The sequence below is a fragment of the Meyerozyma guilliermondii genome, genomic scaffold, assembly GCF_000149425.1.
Source record: "Meyerozyma guilliermondii ATCC 6260 scaffold_4 genomic scaffold, whole genome shotgun sequence".
Lineage (NCBI taxonomy): Eukaryota > Fungi > Ascomycota > Pichiomycetes > Serinales > Debaryomycetaceae > Meyerozyma > Meyerozyma guilliermondii.
Genome location: NW_001809797.1, coordinates 358,138 through 377,489, shown reverse-complemented (window position 1 = coordinate 377,489; position 19,352 = coordinate 358,138). Strand labels below are relative to the sequence as shown.

General features: G+C 44.2%; 13 protein-coding genes across 13 annotated transcripts; 6 read left to right on the top strand and 7 right to left on the bottom strand. All coding sequences in view use genetic code 12, as the record gives it.

Annotated features, from left to right (window-relative positions):
- Positions 1-37: 37 nt before the first annotated feature.
- On the top strand, positions 38-2,128 carry PGUG_03467 (uncharacterized protein; the record flags this gene model as incomplete). The annotated part of the gene is made up of 1 exon (XM_001484036.1): positions 38-2,128. One exon carries the CDS (start codon positions 38-40, stop codon positions 2,126-2,128), a length of 2,091 nt encoding a protein of 696 aa, XP_001484086.2.
- Positions 2,129-2,157: 29 nt separating this feature from the next.
- PGUG_03466 (guanine nucleotide exchange factor) lies at positions 2,158-2,577 on the bottom strand (the record flags this gene model as incomplete). Its single annotated transcript, XM_001484035.1, has 1 exon — positions 2,158-2,577. One exon carries the CDS (start codon positions 2,575-2,577, stop codon positions 2,158-2,160), a length of 420 nt encoding a protein of 139 aa, XP_001484085.2.
- Positions 2,578-2,664: 87 nt separating this feature from the next.
- On the bottom strand, positions 2,665-3,141 carry PGUG_03465 (uncharacterized protein; the record flags this gene model as incomplete). Its single annotated transcript, XM_001484034.1, has 1 exon — positions 2,665-3,141. The coding sequence occupies one exon, from the start codon at positions 3,139-3,141 to the stop codon at positions 2,665-2,667; it is 477 nt and encodes a 158-aa protein (XP_001484084.2).
- Positions 2,963-3,886, bottom strand: PGUG_03464 (phosphotransferase family protein; the record flags this gene model as incomplete). Its single annotated transcript, XM_001484033.1, has 1 exon — positions 2,963-3,886. One exon carries the CDS (start codon positions 3,884-3,886, stop codon positions 2,963-2,965), a length of 924 nt encoding a protein of 307 aa, XP_001484083.2.
- A 347-nt stretch (positions 3,887-4,233) lies between these two features.
- On the top strand, positions 4,234-5,034 carry PGUG_03463 (uncharacterized protein; the record flags this gene model as incomplete). The annotated part of the gene is made up of 1 exon (XM_001484032.1): positions 4,234-5,034. One exon carries the CDS (start codon positions 4,234-4,236, stop codon positions 5,032-5,034), a length of 801 nt encoding a protein of 266 aa, XP_001484082.2.
- A 167-nt stretch (positions 5,035-5,201) lies between these two features.
- PGUG_03462 (uncharacterized protein) lies at positions 5,202-7,058 on the bottom strand (the record flags this gene model as incomplete). Its single annotated transcript, XM_001484031.1, has 1 exon — positions 5,202-7,058. One exon carries the CDS (start codon positions 7,056-7,058, stop codon positions 5,202-5,204), a length of 1,857 nt encoding a protein of 618 aa, XP_001484081.2.
- Positions 7,059-7,784: 726 nt separating this feature from the next.
- On the top strand, positions 7,785-9,386 carry PGUG_03461 (uncharacterized protein; the record flags this gene model as incomplete). The annotated part of the gene is made up of 1 exon (XM_001484030.1): positions 7,785-9,386. One exon carries the CDS (start codon positions 7,785-7,787, stop codon positions 9,384-9,386), a length of 1,602 nt encoding a protein of 533 aa, XP_001484080.2.
- Positions 9,387-9,806: 420 nt separating this feature from the next.
- Positions 9,807-12,800, top strand: KGD1 (alpha-ketoglutarate dehydrogenase; the record flags this gene model as incomplete). The annotated part of the gene is made up of 1 exon (XM_001484029.1): positions 9,807-12,800. One exon carries the CDS (start codon positions 9,807-9,809, stop codon positions 12,798-12,800), a length of 2,994 nt encoding a protein of 997 aa, XP_001484079.2.
- Positions 12,801-12,930: 130 nt separating this feature from the next.
- Positions 12,931-15,012, top strand: PGUG_03459 (uncharacterized protein; the record flags this gene model as incomplete). Its single annotated transcript, XM_001484028.1, has 1 exon — positions 12,931-15,012. One exon carries the CDS (start codon positions 12,931-12,933, stop codon positions 15,010-15,012), a length of 2,082 nt encoding a protein of 693 aa, XP_001484078.2.
- Positions 15,013-15,171: 159 nt separating this feature from the next.
- PGUG_03458 (Gfo/Idh/MocA family oxidoreductase) lies at positions 15,172-16,443 on the top strand (the record flags this gene model as incomplete). Its single annotated transcript, XM_001484027.1, has 1 exon — positions 15,172-16,443. The coding sequence occupies one exon, from the start codon at positions 15,172-15,174 to the stop codon at positions 16,441-16,443; it is 1,272 nt and encodes a 423-aa protein (XP_001484077.2).
- An 81-nt stretch (positions 16,444-16,524) lies between these two features.
- Positions 16,525-17,406, bottom strand: PGUG_03457 (SDR family oxidoreductase; the record flags this gene model as incomplete). The annotated part of the gene is made up of 1 exon (XM_001484026.1): positions 16,525-17,406. One exon carries the CDS (start codon positions 17,404-17,406, stop codon positions 16,525-16,527), a length of 882 nt encoding a protein of 293 aa, XP_001484076.2.
- A 517-nt stretch (positions 17,407-17,923) lies between these two features.
- PGUG_03456 (uncharacterized protein) lies at positions 17,924-18,517 on the bottom strand (the record flags this gene model as incomplete). Its single annotated transcript, XM_001484025.1, has 1 exon — positions 17,924-18,517. One exon carries the CDS (start codon positions 18,515-18,517, stop codon positions 17,924-17,926), a length of 594 nt encoding a protein of 197 aa, XP_001484075.1.
- Positions 18,518-18,947: 430 nt separating this feature from the next.
- Positions 18,948-19,298, bottom strand: PGUG_03455 (uncharacterized protein; the record flags this gene model as incomplete). Its single annotated transcript, XM_001484024.1, has 1 exon — positions 18,948-19,298. The coding sequence occupies one exon, from the start codon at positions 19,296-19,298 to the stop codon at positions 18,948-18,950; it is 351 nt and encodes a 116-aa protein (XP_001484074.1).
- Between the last annotated feature and the right edge of the window lie 54 nt (positions 19,299-19,352).

The window sequence follows — 19,352 nt, the reverse complement described above, 5'->3', positions numbered from 1 at the left end:
GAATTGGACGACGTTTTACAGCAGCAAGAAAAAAAAAATGTTCGAGGTTGTCGAGGATAAACACATCGACATCTTTTGCTGTCTTGCCGATGGTGTAGTCCATGAGACGACACCAGAAAACATTAGACCTTACTTGGATCCATCTTTCCCAGAAGACAAGATCGACTTGTATTGTAGCAAGATTACCAAACCGTCGGATATGCAAGAGTTTCGGGACGGAATTAAAAATAATGTCATGAGAACCCACACCAAGGGAACCAAGATGTTTGTATTGCTTATGAACACATTGGACTCGAGAATACTTGCACCAGCACTCACCGGTACTCTCAAGTTGATCAGAGACATGGATTACGAAGAACTCGAGGCATTACTCGTGTCGTGGAGAGACTCTAACATCCCGCAAAAGCGTCGTCTTTTCAAGCTTGTTTATGGCTTGACAGTGACCACGTTCATTCAATGTCTTGATGACCTTCACAATGAGGCCATTGGCTTCCCCAATGCTGAAAAGCGCGAGAAGCTATATAACGAATTTGAACCAGATGAGTTCAGATACACCATGATGGAGCATCCTGCCGATGGAAGCGAGCTCTACCTCCCGGTAGATGCCTTAATCGTTGGTTCGGGGTCGGGCGCAGGCGTCGTTGCAGAGACTTTGTCGAATCGAGGATTCAAATGTGTGGTATTGGAAAAAGGAAAATACTACCATCCTTCCGAGTACAAATTCAAGGTTAGAGAGGGAATGCAAAACTTGTATGAAAACAATGGTGTGGTGGCTACAACCAACCAGCAACTTTTCCTTCTCGCAGGCTCGACTTTTGGTGGAGGAAGTACTGTCAACTGGTCTGCTTGTCTTAAAACTCCATTCAAGGTGCGTATGGAATGGTTCGAGGACCACAAGATTGACTGGGCAGCTACTGACAAGTACGACAAAGATATGGAATACGTGTTGAAGAAGATGCATGCGTCCGACGAGAATATTGACCATTCATACTCCAACCAAGTCATTCTTGACGGTGGATCGAAATTGGGTTATAATGTTGCTGTTGTTCCCCAGAACAATGGTGGGCACCCAAACCACGATTGTGGCTTTTGTTTCTTGGGTTGTAAGCACAACATCAAACAGGGTAGTGCTGCTTGTTGGTTCCGTGACGCTGCTAAGAACGGCACCCAATTTATGGACCAAGTCAAAGTCAGACAGGTTCTTCACAAACGTGGAAAGGCTTATGGAGTTTTGTGTGAGGATCTTGAAGGAAGAAAGTTTAAGATTACTGGTCCCAAGAAGATCATTATGTGTGGTGGTTCGTTGAATACGCCAGTGGTATTGCAAAATTCCGGGTTCAAGAACAAGCACATTGGAAGTAACTTGAAGTTGCATCCTGTCACAGTTCTCACAGGACAATTTCCCGACCAACGGTTTCACCCTTACGATAAGCCTATCATGACAGCCGTTTGTACCCAGGTTGACGACTTGGATGGCAAAGCTCATGGTGCAAAGATTGAAACCATGCTTCACACTCCTCACATCGAGGCGGCATTTCTTCCTTGGAGAGGGAGCGATGATATTCGTAAGGAATTGCTTGGCTACAATAACACTTGTTCCATGTTACTTATCACAAGAGACACTTCGTCCGGTACCATTCGTAACGATCCTGCTCGGCCAGATGCTCTTGTTATTGACTATTCACTCAATAAGTTTGACCGTCAAGCGTTGTTGGAAGCTATGGCTGTTACTGCCGACATGTTGTACATAAAGGGAGTCCAGCGTATCATACCTCCCCAGGCTTGGAGTCCCTCCTTCACCACTACAAAGCCAGTGTCTGAACGTCTGGTAAACGACAAAGACTACCAGGAATGGAGAAAGAAATTGCTTAGTATCCCATTGAGTGCTGAGGGTCCATCGTATGGATCTGCTCACCAAATGAGTTCGTGCCGTATTTCTGGCAAGGGACCTTCCGATGGGGCTTGTGATACCAGAGGTAGATTGTACGAGTGTGGTAACATCTACGTTGCGGATGCGAGTGCAATGCCCACCGCAAGTGGAGCCAATCCTATGATCAGCACCATGTCTATTGCCCGTCGTATTGCATTGGGCATTGCTGACGACTTAGAACCACAGAGCAAGTTGTAATCAAGTTATGAACGTATATGTAAAATCTTTCATTGTAGTTGATATAAAACACTTTTGCAACTCAAGAAATACTTGAGTTTTTTAACATCGGTTTCATCTCCTTCAAACCCGGCAAACCCAAGAGGTCCTTTGTCACATTCGCTACAAATAAGTAACCTTTCGATCTTTATGTCCAAATTTGACTCTTCGCCATCTATTGTCGGTTGCTGTATATCGGTTGCTGGTCTCAGAACACCTATGTTATCAAAGTCCCAAACGTCATTTATCATATAAAATACATCATGAACCTGATCCTTCAGTACGTTGACGAGTGAAGGAGAATTGTGTACTTTGACTTGACTTAGATTATCGGACGCTATTATGCGAGCATTACACGGGGAAAACGGACAGCGAAGAATGGACGGGCGTATTTCTGGGCCATCTACCTCGGGATATTCTACAAATTTCATTATGAAAAATCGAATGCGAATTCTGCCTAAATGGTAAAAACCTGGGGTAGTATACCGGCCCCACCAAAAAAAAATAAATAACTGATATCACATCTTTGACTCAGGCGGCTTTTCAATGGTCTCTACTGCCAACTTTGCGAGGTATGGATACAAATTTGCGTAGCCACTTGCCTCTCCAGAACTGGCATTTCCTTTCGCAACTCTCATGGCAATACCTTGCGAAATTACACACAACCTAACCAACCCAAACACAAAACCAACGCTCCACAGGTCAACTGGATTGTTTTTGGGATCTTCGTCGCTCCAGTTGTACCCCAAATTTTTCTGGTAGAGAGCTAATTTGTCGTAGACGCTATCAAGTGAGCCGGGCTTTTCTATTCCCATATCAGTTTTTATCAGGTTTGTAAAGAAGCTGGTTAAGCTGGTTGGGAAGCTGGAAAGGTTGCAAGAAGTTGGCCAAATCAAACGATGGATGACCAAATGTGCACAATTCCCAGTCCAAAACAGCAGCAATCTTGGGTTCATTCGGGTAGAACAAGACATTATCAATTTTGAAATCGCCATGAATCAACGTGAGTTTCAGAGGATCCTTTGGAGCATTCTCCAAGAGCCACTGACAAAGTTTCTCGAAATGAGGAATGGGTTTCACCACCTTGGATTGACCAGCAGCCACGGCAGAAAGTGTTCTGATTTGTCTCTGAAAGTAAGAAGAAGTCAGCGGTTTCGCCAACTTTTCAGGTTGAAATTGGGGAAAATGTTTGGCTGGAAGACACCTCACAAGCTTATTGGCATCAATTGAGTGAATTGCGGTAATTGTTTGCATAATGGCTTGCCAATGGGCCAGGCTATCTTGCTGGTTCATGCCCGGCATACTTGGGTTCTTGATTTGTCTTCCATCGATATACTCCATCAAATAGAACACGAACCCAATGTGCGATTCATCCTCACACAACAAATATACCTCTGGAACTGGAACCACTCGATGGGGAGCGGCATCTTTGTTGCACACATTGATCCCGAACAACATGAAAAATTCCCGTTCAATTGCATGGGCTGATTTCGAAACCAATTTGTTATTGGGCAGCGGTTTCCTTCTTAATACAAACTGCTTGCCACTAGCATCAGTGATCATATACGTTGGATTCGACTGGCCGAATTTGAATTGCTTGTAGTCAAACGGTTGTTGGAAATTGGGCATTCCATTAGCTCCCAAGCTAATACCATTGAAATTCCCATCAAGGTTTTTGAGCAAGGATTCCAAACCCTTGAAATCAAAAGGACTTCTTATTTCTGTAACATCAACAACCATACTTGTTTTCTCGGGATGAAATTCCTCTATTCTGCTCCCCACATTTCATCCCTCGGTAACAACTTTCCGGGGAAAGCCCGTGCACCTCACACAGGGTTTGACACCTTCCTAATTGGGAACGGCTGCAACGTCGGCCAACTCAGCGTAGCCGACTGAAGTAATGAAGAACATAGTGATGAAGATTCATGCAAAAAACGATGATAAGAACATTATACTATCGGACTGCTTGATTTGTATATGCGTGTCTGTGTCACTCTTGTTCGTGTTTGTACTCACTTCATTTGTGTTCAACTTGATCGTGCGACTCATTTGCAACCGTTTCATTCTTCGCTTTCAACGACTTCGAAATGCAACTCAGTTTCCCAATGACCAGTTTTTTGGCCATTTTGGCTCTATCTACAAACGTAGCCTGTTTCCGAGCACCGAGAGCTTTGCAACCTCGGGCCGAGACGGTTGCTGTGGCTAGTTTCCCACAAGGCATGTCGCAAACTGTGAAAGCGAACATTGTGTTCTCAGCCAAAAGCAATGATCCTGTTCTAGTCCATGTTGATCTGACGGGCTTACCTGAAGAAGGAGGTCCCTTCTACTATCACATTCATGAATACCCGGTTCCTGCGGACGGAAATTGTGATGCCGTTGGTGACCACTTCAACCCATTCAATGCACCCGCAGATTGTGATGCTCTTCCTTCTAACTCCTATTGTGAAGTCGGTGACCTTTCAGGAAAGCATGGGTTTATTAATACTACTTGCTTCGAAGCCAAGTATACTGACCCATATCTTTCTTTGAATCCCAAATCTCAGTCATATATTGGTGGTCGCTCGGTGGTGTTTCACTTTGCAAATAATACCCGATTTGCCTGTGCTACGATTCAAAACGTTTCTGGACGTGAAGCCAGGAACTACTTGGATACGAAAGTCATGGTTTCGAATTTGGAAAAGCGGTCGGAAGTGGAATTCAATGCCACTAGTATTGCTACCTCCAGTGGTATCGAGAACAAAAAAGTTGTGGAGTACTTGAGACAAAATCCATACTTGAATCACTCTAATGGTACACTCAAGACCTTGGATTACTCCGATGCTCTCTCGAGAACCACACCTTTGTCACTCACCGGCCTCCTCGTGCTTGCGGCAATCTCATTACTCTGACCATGCTACTGCCCAGTTTCAGTTCTTATGCATTTCATTAGTATTATGTATTATATATGTTTTCATAATATATGATCGAAACTTTCATGCTCAAAGCGCAATTCGTTTCATGCAAATTGCTTTGTTGCCGGTGACGTATTCTCATGCATCGATACCAAAAAAATACCTCATTTCACATTGAGCGAGTAATAATTGTAAATGCCTCTTTGACTGAAAGCTACCGGCCAGATATCCTCCTGATAGTCTCCATCATTCTTTATATAGCTTTTCTTCTTGCAATCGTTGAGCTGGTAATAGCCGATCAGGCAGTTGATTTTTCGCGATGCGTACCTGAGGAAATCGGGCTTAGTTGTCTTTTGCGTTATTTTCTTGCCTGTTTCCAAATCGTAGAAAGTAAGGCTCGACAGGAGTTTGTAGCTGTTATAATTTCCCGCAAGTATGGATTTATAAGCCGGGTCGTTTTGCCCAACTTTGTAGATCCATGCTCTGCGACCCTCGTTATCATAAAACTTCCAAATATCTGGTTGCACCATAGACTGGTCTACCAAGGACAAAGACGAGGTTGCTGGAGCTATCTTGGAGTAGTCTCCTCCCGTCATTTCCATGAGCGGCTTGAAATCATACTCAAGTGCCAACAAACTCGATCCAAAATTTGCTTTGAGAATGCTGGTGAGATTGAAACGAGTGATTTTTTTACATCCAGTAAGGTCAAGGAACTTGATGGTCGTGTTGCCCTCCAAGTACTCCATGATGTCAGCGGTCTCCAATCCACTATGGGACAATATCAAGCTTTCCAAGTTTACAAACCTCTTTCTTATTGTACGAAGGATGCGGGTGTTCACCGGAAGTCCGCCAAGGTTGAGGTAACGCAAATCATCAGCCTTCAAGTTCTGCAAAGTGTAGTGCAAGTACACATCGGAAAGTGGGGAGACCACATTAGAGTCGATTTGAAGATTGAGCCAACGCAACAGGTGATGAGCGACTGAGGGATGATTAACCAAGAAATTAATGAGATCTTTGGTTGTGAGTCTCGAACACCTGGCCAATGACAAGTGAGTGAGTCTTGAAGTCACCGGGACGTTGGCGACAAGAGTAGTTGAATTTATCGATGTATGAGTGAGATCCAAGCGCCTCAAGTTTTGCAAATGAGGAAGTATCTTTGCGAAAATGTCAACATGAAGATTGGAACAATCATGGAACGATATCTTGAACAAGTTTTCCAATTTACGTCGTTCGACTACCTGACCGGCAATGATTTCAGTTTGAGGAAGTTCAATTTCTAGTAACTGGAACGCCCTAGCAAAACTCTCGCTACTTGCTCCACAGAAATCAAGGGCTTGTAATTTCGGTTGGTGATTGAAGAGGTTATCAAGCACAGCCACACCCAAGTCATCCTGGATGTTTTCACTTGCAAGAAACTCTATCAAGTTGGGGATCAAGGTGAGTGCATGGGCAATGGTTTCAGACGTTACCATCTGGATTTCCTGGTTCATACGTCCAGTGCGTCCCAAACCGATCGATGTAAATGTTTGAAAGTCGATGAACTCGACGTAGCGCCCAAGGTCAGGATGGCGTATGAGGTTATGAAGAAATTTATCGAAGGAATGTGGTCGATTGAATACCGCATATTTGTAAAGAAATCTCAAAGATAATGCATTAACGGTCTTCAGAAGGAGGGGGATGGTTTTGGAAAAGGTCTCGAGGTTTGCGTTGATGGAGTTGGTGTTGTCATCGTAATATACCAATTCGATGATGCGATGAAGAATTTCAACCGGGAGGGAAAGTAATGGCGAGTAAGAGTCGGGGAGCTTTGGTTCATCTATGTGGTCTTGTTCGACGATGGTGGTGGATGCAGATTCATTAGAAGTGATTGGTGAAAGGAAGAACGACAGCGGTCCCGGAGGAGAGTTTTGAGGAGGATCAATTCCCCCATCGGAGCCGAAGTCATCGAGTGGATTTGAGGACTTTTCACGTTCCAAAATGCTGTTTATGTTGACATGCTTGAATCTAAGCTTGTTTAGCATTGCACCGGTGGTGGAAACAAGTATAAATTAGGGAAATCAAAGGAGTTAGAAAAGTTGTTCCTGTTTGGCTCCAGGCAAATCGCAGCTACGACGGCTGCTACTAAGTGGTTTGTAGGTAGAAGTCACTACCAGGATGTTTAATGGGGTCTTTTCGACTTTTGTGATCAAAAAAGGAGGTTTAAGACAGACTTATAAACAGTAAAATGTGGTAATTATCCAGGGTTAAAAAATATATGTGAGTTTAAGTGATGCTCAGTTCCGGCACGCAAGTCATCAAAATGCCGAACACGCACCCCACAGTTCGAGCCTCGAGGGGAAGCGGCGAAAAACGAGAGAGCGAAAATAAATAAAGAAGAGATGGGGAATAACATAGCTATTGTATAGAAGGTCATAAATGGTTTCTGGGAGGGGTATATAATTACAATTGAATATATTATGGTGACTTACGCATTCGTGATTATTATTGGTTTGTACAATACGGTTATTTTCACATTATCGTGTAAACCCCGTAAACCTACTAAAAAGCTCCCCATAATCAAGTGGTTCCCAATACTTCCCAAAACCACCAGTGGCTCGCAGTGTGGAGTAACTATTCATTTCGGAAATCGCAGCCGCTCGTTGGGCGCCATGTCTCACCCACACACCCATACTATGCGATCTAAGCCCGCTGACCCGGCCCGGTGCAATTTATTTTCGCTTCTAAACTCCAATTAAGTGACCTTCAGTATGGCAAACGAATCCGATGAAGGTAGCGTGTACGAGTTCGAGCGCTTGGAATCCACACTTCCAGCTCCACTTAAACGTTCCGCTTCTTCGCTTCTTGAAATCTTTTCTCAGGGCAACCTGAGTCAGACGTCACTCAGAGACAATCGGTTTGTAGACAACGGAATTCCTTCTTCACGGACCCCAAACCACGTGCCACAGAACAATAGTCTCAAGAACCATCTTCTAAACAAGTTATCCAAGTCGGAAAATGGTAGAGACTCATCTCCAATTCCTGTTCCAAGACCAAAGTTTAATGAGGAAATCCACAAGCCGGCTATGAACACATCGCAGTCTTCCACTGGTGTTCTCTGGGTCACCGAAAGAGCAGGCGAATACGGCTATGATGGTCAAGACTCATGGGCCAATTTGGGACAAGGTGCACCCGAGCACGGAGACACAGTACCTGGTTCATTCAAGCGTCCAGAACTGATCCCAGTACCTGACCATGCTAAAGAATATGCTCCTACTGCCGGAATCAAGGAATTGAGGGAGGCGGTTGCAAACTACTACAATGTAACCTATCGGAAGAACCAGAATTCCAAGTACACCTACAAGAACGTATGTATTGTTCCTGGTGGAAGAGCCGGTCTTACCAGAATTGCTTCTATCATCAGTGATTGCTACTTATCCTTCTTCCTTCCCGACTACACCGCTTACGCCGAAATGCTTTCTTTGTTCAAAAACTTCTCTCCCATTCCCGTTCCTCTCAGTGAAGCAGACAATTACGATATTCACTTGGAAATGATTCGCGGGGAATTGGCTCGTGGTGTAAGTGCTCTTCTTACCCTGAACCCAAGAAACCCCACCGGAAGATGTATGACTAGAGCACAATTGGCTACCCTTCACCAGCTATGCAGGGAAAAGTGCCTTTTGATCATGGATGAATTTTACTCGCACTATTACTATGACGACCATTGTTCTGGAAGCTCGATTTCTAGTGCTGAATACGTTTTGGATGTCAACCGTGATCCAGTATTAATCCTTAACGGTCTCACCAAGGCGTTCAGATTGCCAGGTTGGAGAATCTGCTGGATTGTTGGTCCTGAGGATTATATCAATGCTTTAAGCAGTGCTGGTTCGTTCTTAGATGGAGGCTCTAATGCTCCATTTCAGTATGCTGCTGTGGACTTCCTCGAGCCTACCAGGGTGTTAACAGAGATGAAGGCATTGCAAATGCACTTTAAAATGAAACGTGATTATATCATTGAAAGGTTAACGAGAATGGGGTTTGAGTTCACAGAGAGAAATACACCCAATTCCACCTTCTACCTCTGGCTTCACTTGTCACATTTACCAGGAAAGCTCTCCAACAGTTTAGGATTCTTCCACGAGTGTCTTCACGAAAAAGTGATCGTTGTGCCAGGATTCTTCTTTTTGATCAATCCACAAAACTTATCCAGATTGGAAGATGTTATCTGGTACAACTACGTGAGAATTAGTTACGGCCCTGAAATCGGACAATTGGTCAAGGGAATGGACGGAATAGAGAGGATCTTACACAGATTTGGCTGCTTGCCTTACGACATTCCAGACAAGAAACAAACACCTGAATTAGAAAATTAGATAATAAATGCGCCAAGTAGTTCCGGAAGTCCATCGGGTCTCGGACTGCGAAAAAGCTTCCCTGGGTCATTACCCCGGAGCTTACTCCGATGCATCCACACACCCAAACATTAGGTTGCAATTAGAATTCACAAAAAATGGCACCGGGTGAGAGTTATAGAAATAGCTTGAGTTTTGAAAGCTATAAGGAACAGTAACACTAATTTCATCCTTTTTCAGTATTTTTTTCACCTTCATCCTAATCACGTTCCCATCGAGATCGTATCCATCCCGGCCAAGTCGGAAGTCGCGGCCGAGGTGACACAAAACCGCCGGCAAATAAAAACCCCGAAAATATCTCACTTACACCAACACTAACGAGGACCCTACTGAAATTTTGTTTTCCCAGTGGAGTATCCTAGTAGAACTCGCAATTTCAACATGCTTAGAGTAAATACAAGGGCACGTTTGTTGCACCGGATGGCAGCAAAGTTGCTGCCTCCAAGACTTACGCTTGCTAGAACCCTTGCTACCGATTCGTTTCTTCAAGGCAATAATGCTAACTATGTGGATGAAATGTACAATGCTTGGCGCCAGGACCCATCTAGTGTCCATGTTTCTTGGAATGCTTATTTCAAGAACATTGAAACCACGGGATCTGCATCGCTGGCCTTCCAGGCTCCTCCAACTATCGTTCCAACCCCAGCTGGAGGTGCTGCTAGTTTCAACCCTAGCTCTTCTTCGTCGCCTGACGTTGTTGCTCACTTGAAGGTGCAGTTGTTGGTGAGAGCCTATCAAGTCAGAGGACATCAAAAGGCCAAGATTGATCCTTTGGGCATCTCGTACGGTGACACCGAAGACTTGCCAAAAGAGTTGTCTTTAGACTACTATGGCTTCACCGAAGCTGACCTTGACAAACAAATCACCTTGGGGCCAGGTATCTTGCCCAGATTCGCTGAGTCGGGCAAAAAAACCATGTCGCTTCGTGAAATCGTCGACACTTGTGAGCGTTTGTACTGTTCTTCTTACGGTGTGGAATACATTCACATCCCTTCAAAGGAGCAGTGTGACTGGTTGCGTGAACGTATTGAAATCCCTCAACCATACAACTTCTCTCCTGATGAAAAGCGTCAAATTCTTGACCGGTTAATATGGGCTTGCTCTTTCGAGTCTTTCTTGTCTTCCAAATTCCCCAACGACAAGCGTTTCGGTCTTGAAGGTGCCGAGTCCTCCGTTCCCGGTATCAAAGCTTTGATCGATACTTCCGTCGAGTACGGCGTGGAAGATATCGTGATTGGTATGCCCCACAGAGGTAGATTGAATATGTTGTCCAATGTGGTGCGTAAACCTAATGAGTCTATCTTCTTCGAATTCACCGGTTCCAAGGAATTTGATGAAGGTTCGGGAGATGTCAAGTACCATCTTGGTATGAACTACGCCAGACCAACCACTTCTGGTAAGCACGTTAACTTATCTCTTGTCGCCAACCCTTCGCACTTGGAAGCCGAGGATGGTGTTGTTCTTGGTAAGACTCGTGCCATTCAGCACTACAAACATGACATTGGTACTTTCAAGAAGGCTATGCCAATCTTGATGCATGGTGATGCCGCTTTCTCCGCTCAAGGTGTTGTGTACGAAACTATGGGTTTCGAAAACCTTCCTGCCTACTCTACCGGTGGTACCATTCATGTCATTGTCAATAACCAAATTGGTTTCACTACTGACCCTAGATTTGCTCGTTCTACCTTGTATCCTTCCGACATCGCTAAGGCCATCAACGCTCCCATCTTCCACGTTAACGCAGATGATGTTGAGGCTATGGTGTTCGTTTTTAACTTGGCTGCCGAATGGCGTGCTACTTTCCACTCTGATGTTCTTATCGATGTGGTTGGTTACCGTAAATACGGTCACAACGAGACTGATCAACCATCTTTCACTCAACCTTTGATGTACAGAAAGATTGCCGAGAAGAAGTCTGTTCTTGATTACTATACCGAACAATTGATCAAGGAAAAGACTTTCACGAAGGAAGATATCGACGAACATAAGAAATGGTGTTGGGGAATGTTGGAAGAGTCTTTCAAGAAGTCCAAGGATTACCAACCTACTTCAAGAGAATGGTTGACTACCCCATGGGAAGACTTCAAGTCTCCCAAGGAATTAGCAACTGAAGTGCTTCCTCACTTACCTACTGCGGTAGAGGAGGATACTCTCAAGAAGATCGGTGATGTCATTTCTGACGCACCAAAGGGTTTTGAGATTCACAGAAACTTGAAGAGAATCTTGAACACCAGAAAGAAGGCTGTTGAAACCGGTGAAGGAATCGACTGGTCTACTGGTGAAGCTTTGGCTTTTGGATCTTTGGTATTGGAAGGATACCACGTTCGTGTTTCCGGTCAAGATGTCGAGAGAGGAACTTTCTCTCAACGTCATGCGGTGCTTCATGATCAATCTTCTGAACAAACTTACACACCATTGAACCACCTCAGCGAGGACCAGGCTGCTTTTGTCATCTCCAACTCGTCTTTGTCTGAGTACGGTGTCATGGGCTTTGAGTATGGTTACTCTTTGACCTCGCCAGATGCTTTGGTTATGTGGGAAGCTCAGTTTGGTGACTTTGCCAACACTGCCCAAGTTGTCATTGACCAGTTCATTGCCGCTGCCGAATCCAAGTGGAAGCAACGTTCAGGATTGGTTCTTTCTCTTCCTCACGGTTACGATGGTCAAGGTCCTGAGCATTCTTCAGGTCGTATTGAGCGTTACTTGCAGCTTTGTAATGAAGACCCACGTTACTTCCCTGCCCCAGAAAAGTTGGAGCGCCAACATCAAGACGCCAACATGCAAGTTGCATACCCAACCACCCCTGCTAACTTGTTCCACTTGTTGAGAAGACAGATGCACCGTCAATTCCGTAAGCCATTGGCTCTTTTCTTCTCCAAGTCTTTGTTGCGTCATCCTCTTGCAAGATCTCAGTTGTCTGACTTTACTGGCGACTCGCACTTCCAATGGATCATCGATGATGTCGAATTAGGCAAGAGCATTTCTGCCAAGGAGGACATAAAAAGATTGATCATATGTACCGGTCAGGTCTACACCGCATTGCACAAAAAGAGAGCAAGCCTTGAAGACAAGTCTACTGCCATCGTGAAGGTTGAGCAATTGCACCCATTCCCATTCGCCCAATTGCGTGACACCTTGAACTCTTACCCTGGTCTTGAGGATATTGCATGGTGTCAAGAAGAGCCATTGAACATGGGTTCATGGTCTTACGTTGCCCCACGTTTCGCCACCACCTTGAAGGAGACTGACAAGTACAAGGACTTGACCTTGCGTTATTGTGGTCGTGATCCTTCCGCATCTGTTGCTGCGGGATCCAAGGGTATGCACACTGGAGAAGAAGAAAAATTCTTAGAGGCTGCTTTTGAAGCTGTATAGTGATTTATTGAAAACAGAATTAACATTTAGTAACTTGATTGTAGTTATCATCGGCATCGCTGCCCATCTGCATGCAGGAAAATACCCCACATAACCGAGCTGAAATGTCAGAAGACATTGTTGTTTGGACATGCCAAATCCTTTTCTATGGTATAGAGACAAGGAAAATTTGAAAATAGGAGGCATATGCAGATACAAGCTTGTCTATACCTGTATTGACGATACAAGGAAACAAATCTACTTAAGGTTGAAAAACGATGAGCGAACATCAATAAGAGCGGTGCATATTTTGAATGGACCGTTTATTCTATATTGTCATGTTGTCCCTTGTAATTATAAGCATGAGACCCAGTTTATACCCGAAAATCCTGATGATAACAAGGAGGTTGTGTTCAAAAATCAACTCAAACCGGGCCAAACATTTAATGTCAAGTTACAGTTGAACAGCAATTCCTACTATGGAAAATCACCAGAGGGTCATCCCATGTATATGTGGACGACTGATATAGTGTCACAAATAGTGATCTCTCGACATGCCCGTATTTATTACGATCTTATGATCGGCGAAGATTTTGAGCAAATGAAGAGTCTTAACCATGGTCCATTTCTGAACTCGTTGACAGTACTAAAGTCGCCTACTACTGGTAATTTCAAGTCAGACACTTCGCAAGCAGAATTGGGCATCCTGACAAAGCCACAGCTCAAAGTAGAGAAACTCGACACCGAAGCTCTATGGCCCGAGCTTCCCGAAGATCCAACAAAACCCATTCATTTGGTAATCATCACCCATGGTTTATTCTCCAATGTCACAGCAGACATGATGTATCTCAAAGATCGAATACTTCAGGCGTCGCTGGATAATCTTTTGGTGAAGGGATTCGAAGGAAATGCTGGTCGAACTGAAAAGGGAATAAAGCGACTAGGTTTGGGAGTTTCCCATTATACTACCGAACTTATTTCTAGCTTGCTTGCAAAAGGTCACAAAATTAACCGAATATCGTTTATCGGTCACTCGTTAGGAGGACCGGTCCAGCTCTATGCAATCAAAAATATTCTTCTCACGAAGGGGACTTCGTACTTTGAGGATCGAGGAATTCAGCCATATAACCTTGTGTGCATGGCCAGTCCTTTACTAGGTGTTCTCAGCGAAATGAGTCTTTGGATATCGTGGTTTCTTGATCTCGGAACGTTAGGTAAAACTGGTCGTGATCTTACGCTTCTGAAGAAACTTCCCAGCTTTAAGAATAAAGAACGCAGCAGAGAAGCATTTCGTCCATTGTTAGAGGTACTACCTAATGACCCTCTTAAGACGTTCTTGGCCAAGTTTGTTCACCTCACATTATATGCCAATGCTATAAATGATGGCATTGTGCCATTAAGAACTTCTGCCTTGTTGTATCTAGACTATGAGGCACTTGGTGATGTCGATGACTTGAAACAGCACAAGCCAGTTGACCCAGAGCATCAGGAAGCTGCAGGGCACGACAATCATTCGGAAAATACCAATGTTTCCGAAAACACCGTGGGAGAAGTACCATCAGATAACGAGTACGACAATGCTGTGGAGGACTTGCGAAATGAAAAAAAACCAAAGTACAAAGATCTTTTCTCATTCGGAGTGGCTAAGAAGAACAAACCTTCACGAAGGGAACGGACGTTAAGGAAAATTACGGCGAAAGGAAGCGACTTGGCTCAATCCATCAATAATGTGGACGACGATGAAGACGAGGGTGAAGATGATTATGAACTTCACAGAAGTGATCAGGCAGAAGACTCGTCTAATTCGGCTTCAAAGTTCAAAGTTCCCCCCAAAGCATCGGTAATTGAGTCAGCAGTCCTAACCTTAATTGCACCCAAACCGACAGTGAAATACATCTTGGATCCAGAAACGAGAAGACCAGTTATTTTTCATGACAAGTTCTATCGGTTCGAGAACTTGCCCGAGCACAAGGAGGAGTCCAACAAATACCGTATCCCACTTCCTCGTCTACTTTTCCACTATAGCGATTGGAAATTGGGCAAGCAGGTGGAAATAGCGAGAAAGTACCACCAGCCAGATCTCAACTGGAGAAAGGTATTGGTAAGTCTACCACCGGATGCCCACAACAACATTGTAGTACGCCGCCGATTCGCCAATGGTTATGGCTGGGGTGTAATTGACCATTTGTGCGATGAGCTCTTCACCGAAATGCCATTGAAGCCGAAGATGTAAACGGCTGCGACTGGTTGCAACCTGCCGCAGGAACAATGCAAGAGAAACGCCCAATCACCCACGCATTTCGCACGTGGTCCGATACTCTCTATTTTGTGTCACGTTCTTATCAGTAGATAAGGTTTGAGTTTGCGGCCCACTGTTTTTTTCTACCAAAGTATGGATCAAGAGATATGTGGTGACGCGTTCAATTCTTTAGTTCAAATTGAGATGAATCAGAAAATTCAATTAGTGGTGATTGGTGCCGGCCTTATTGGTCCTAGACATGCTCAACATGTACACGATCGTCCTGATTGTGAACTTTTTGCCATCATTGATCACTCCGCAAAAGGCCCAGGTGTCGCCAGCCAGTTTAATACACTTTTGTTCCGCTCTGTTGATGAAATGTTGGATTTTTGTGACGAGAGAGGCTTGAGGGTTCCTGATGGAGCAATCGTAGCCACTCCAAATCACACGCATGTTTCGATTGGCAGCAAGTTGGCGGCACGAGGAATACACATGTTAATGGAAAAGCCATTGGCTCCCACCGTTGCTGATTGCAAAGCATTAATTGCTCAATGTCGATATCTGGGTGTTCACCTTCTTGTTGGACATCACCGTAGATTCAACCCATACATTATCACTGCCAAGCAAAATATGGACAAAGTGGGCCGTCCGGTGGCAATCCAAGGAACGTGGGCTTTGAAAAAAGCGGACACATACTTTGCAGAAAAACCTTGGCGCTCATCAACGAAGTTGGGAGGCGGAACCATGCTAATCAATTTAATTCACGACATTGATTTACTTCAATATTTATTGGGGCCAATTGTTAAAGTTTACTCTGAGTTGTTGATCAAACAGAGAGCTGGATCTCACGATGGTAATGCTGTGGATGAAGGGGCAGTATTAACGTTGAGGTTTGCTAATGGCTGTTGCGGTACGTTTGTGTGTGCTGACAACGTGATCTCACCATACTCTTTTGAATCGGGTACAGGTGAAAACCCCACCATCCCTCACAGCGAGAATGCGTCGGGATTTTATCGCTTGTTCGGTAGTGATGGAACTCTCTCAATTCCGGACTTTACGTTGCATCACCAAAATAACTTACCTTACGACAAGCGTCATTGGTTGAATCCCGTGTCGTCAGAGAAGTTAGACCTTTCCTACAAGGTGCTTCAGGATTTCGATGGAGGCGGAACTCAAATGAATTATGGTCTTGCTACCCCTTCTGCATCTCCCAATGACAAGGATAGCCCCATCCACCACATTGGTCAAAAGCCGCCAGTACCATTTGAATTGCAACTCGAACATTTTGTAAACCTTATCACTGGCCGCGAATCGGAGGTGAAGTGTACTGGAGAAGATGCTATGAGGGCTCTACTTTGTGTCGACGCAATTTTGGAGTCGAGCAGAACTGGTATGCCTCAGTATGTGCCTGAAATAGACGTCTGATTCATGCCTCCCTTATGCTGTACTATTTATGATGTTTAGCTTTTCTAAGACGTATGTTGCATTATAACTACCGTAAATCGTTTAGTCCAATTTCTTCTTGGCATACTTTTCTCTCATAGACTTGAACACACCAGCAAGTTTGAATTTTCTGATAAACGCCAACTCGATGAGGTATCGAGGCATGAGCAAGAATACCCAATGAAGAAAACTAGCACTAGTGCCGCGATATTTGTTCAAGGAACCATTGATGCTCAGAGATTCGAAATCATTGACCACTTTGTAAGCATACTTCTCTGCTGGCATAGGATTGTTTCTGGCAGCCATTTGCTGTCTTTCAACGAGGGCTTCTTTCATTTCAGGTACATTAAAAAGAGAAGACTCTGGCAACGGTCTTGTGTCGGCAATTTCGGTCTTGACACCACCAGTAACAAAATTGAGTACTTTGACGTCAAAAGGTTTCATCTCAAGACGAAGTGTACCAGCATAAGCATGTATAGCTGCTTTAGTAGAAGAGTAAGTACACGAAAAAGGGAATGGGGCAAGGCCACTAAGAGACCCAGTGAATCCGACGGTTCCCTTTGCGTTGATGAGCAAGGGGGCTAATTCTCTGGTCAAACGCATGGGGCCAAAAACATTGACCTCATAGCACTGTTTGAACCATTCATCAGTAGTGTCAATTGCGGGAAACGTACACAGCTGGCCGGCATTGTTGAACAAGTAGTCAAGTTTTCCATCGTTCTCACGCTGCAATAATACCTTTATCTCCTTTACACTATCTAAGGAAGACACATCAAGCTTGACAGGGATGATCCCATATTTCTTCAATGGCTCCATAGCTTCAAGTCTTCTTGCACCAGCATAAACCTTGTATCCCCTTTTTGCAAACTCAATTGAAGTTGCATAGCCAATTCCAGACGAGGCTCCGGTAACTAATACCACTTTTTTTTGTGTGGAGTTTGGCATTTTGTTTAATAAAGTGAGGATTTCAGTTGCGTTAGTGCGACTATACTATCCGCACACATGCTTGTGGGGAAAATCAGACCCACGGATAGTATCGTGGTATGCAGGCTTGACGTTTTTTGCAGCCGAAGATAAGATAGTTTCTTTGCGGAAACATTGTATCTATGTAAGTAGCGCATAAAGCTAATCTCACGAAGTACTGACAATCAAGAACTGTATAGGTTAGAGGGCATTGAAAGAAATTTTATTTTGAACTCAATGTTGCAGACAGTCACTATAGCGCTTGGATTGCGACTAGTTTCGCTTCCGATGCCATAATTATTAGCGCATCATTTTCTGTCATTCGCTAGGCTAGACCATACAATAAAGCTTGGTAGAGGCGACATGGGCATATATTATCCGTTGACTAAGCAATGGCATTTAGTATCGCTATCATAAAGGTGGTGGGCATCAACAGCATCTTTGGTGAATTACAGGCTTGTCATTACAACCGGAAAATGTTCGATTAAACACGAACTCCTCAATCATACTTCAACGCCTTGTACTTCTTTTCAACGGCTTTAAACGCAGCATTCAATTTGAGGTTGGTGATCATCACATATTCAATAATGCTCCAAGGAAGCACTGCTAGTAAAAGCCTAGCCCATGAAGCTGACTTACCACGATATCTGTCAGGACTTCCACCTAAGGTCTGACTTTCAACGTCATCTACTGTCTTCTTTGCATATACATCGACAGGCATTTTGGTGAAGGTATTTTGTCTCTCTTCTTCAGATTTCACCATTTCTGGAACGTTATAGAATGATCCTTGCAATGAGGACCTATTGTCCGCAATGGGAGTGTCCACTGCTCCCGTGACAAAGTGCACAACCTTCACACCAAGAGGTTTCAATTCAACTTTGAGAATGCCAGCGTATGCGCGAATTGCAGCCTTAGTTGCAGAGTAGATAGATCCTTTTAACATTGGCATTGAACCTGCCACTGAGCCGGTAAATGCTACAGTTCCCTTCGCTTTGATGAGCAAGGGAGCCAACTCACGGGTCAAGCTTATTGGACCATAGACGTTAACTTCAAAGCACTGTTTCATCCACTCGTCTGGAACATCAATTGCCATAGAGTTGCAGACTTGTCCAGCATTATTGAACAAACGTCAAGATTTCCATCATTTTCACGCTCAATGAGCTGCTTGATGTCCGCGATATCTTCTGACACAGTTACATCAAGTTTGACAGGAATAATTCCATGTTTTTTCAACTCATTCATCGGCTCGACTCTGCGAGCTCCTGCGTATACTTTATAACCACGCTTGGCAAACTCAATTGCAGTGGCATACCCAATTCCTGACGATCCTCCTGTGACGAAAGCAACTTTTTGCCTAGATGGAGACATTGTGCTGACTTTTTTTTTTGCCACCATAGTGCCCGTTATATAGACTATTTTTATCTCCGCTTTTTCGCATGTTGGTTTGTAAGCCGCTCTCCCCCTTATCGCTCATCATCTCGTATAAAGGAGCAAATTGTCCTACATCGGATGTTTTTTTGCGACTATATCCGCTTTTCCGTCTTCAAAAATTCTTCCATCAACTTCTTTTTGTCAAAATAGTGCATGAACTTGACGGGTTTCTGTTGCCCAGGGCGTTCAACATGAAGAACGGGCACGTCGTAGCAATAGATATCAAACCACTCGGCATTCTCTTCCTTCATAATGTCTATTGTTTTCAACTTAATTGGAGTGTCTTGAAGCTCAGGCTGTTGCAAAGTTTCGTGCAAAATTTGTTTTGCGTTGGTACATAACATGCAAGTGTCCTTTGTGAAAAACGTCAACGTAGTTTGGTAACGTCTGGAGATTCTTATACTCTTTGCATTTTGAGCAAAACGTGTAGCTGTTCGGATCATACTATACTTCTCGAAATCATATTCTGCACCTTAACGGCGTGGGGATAATATGCA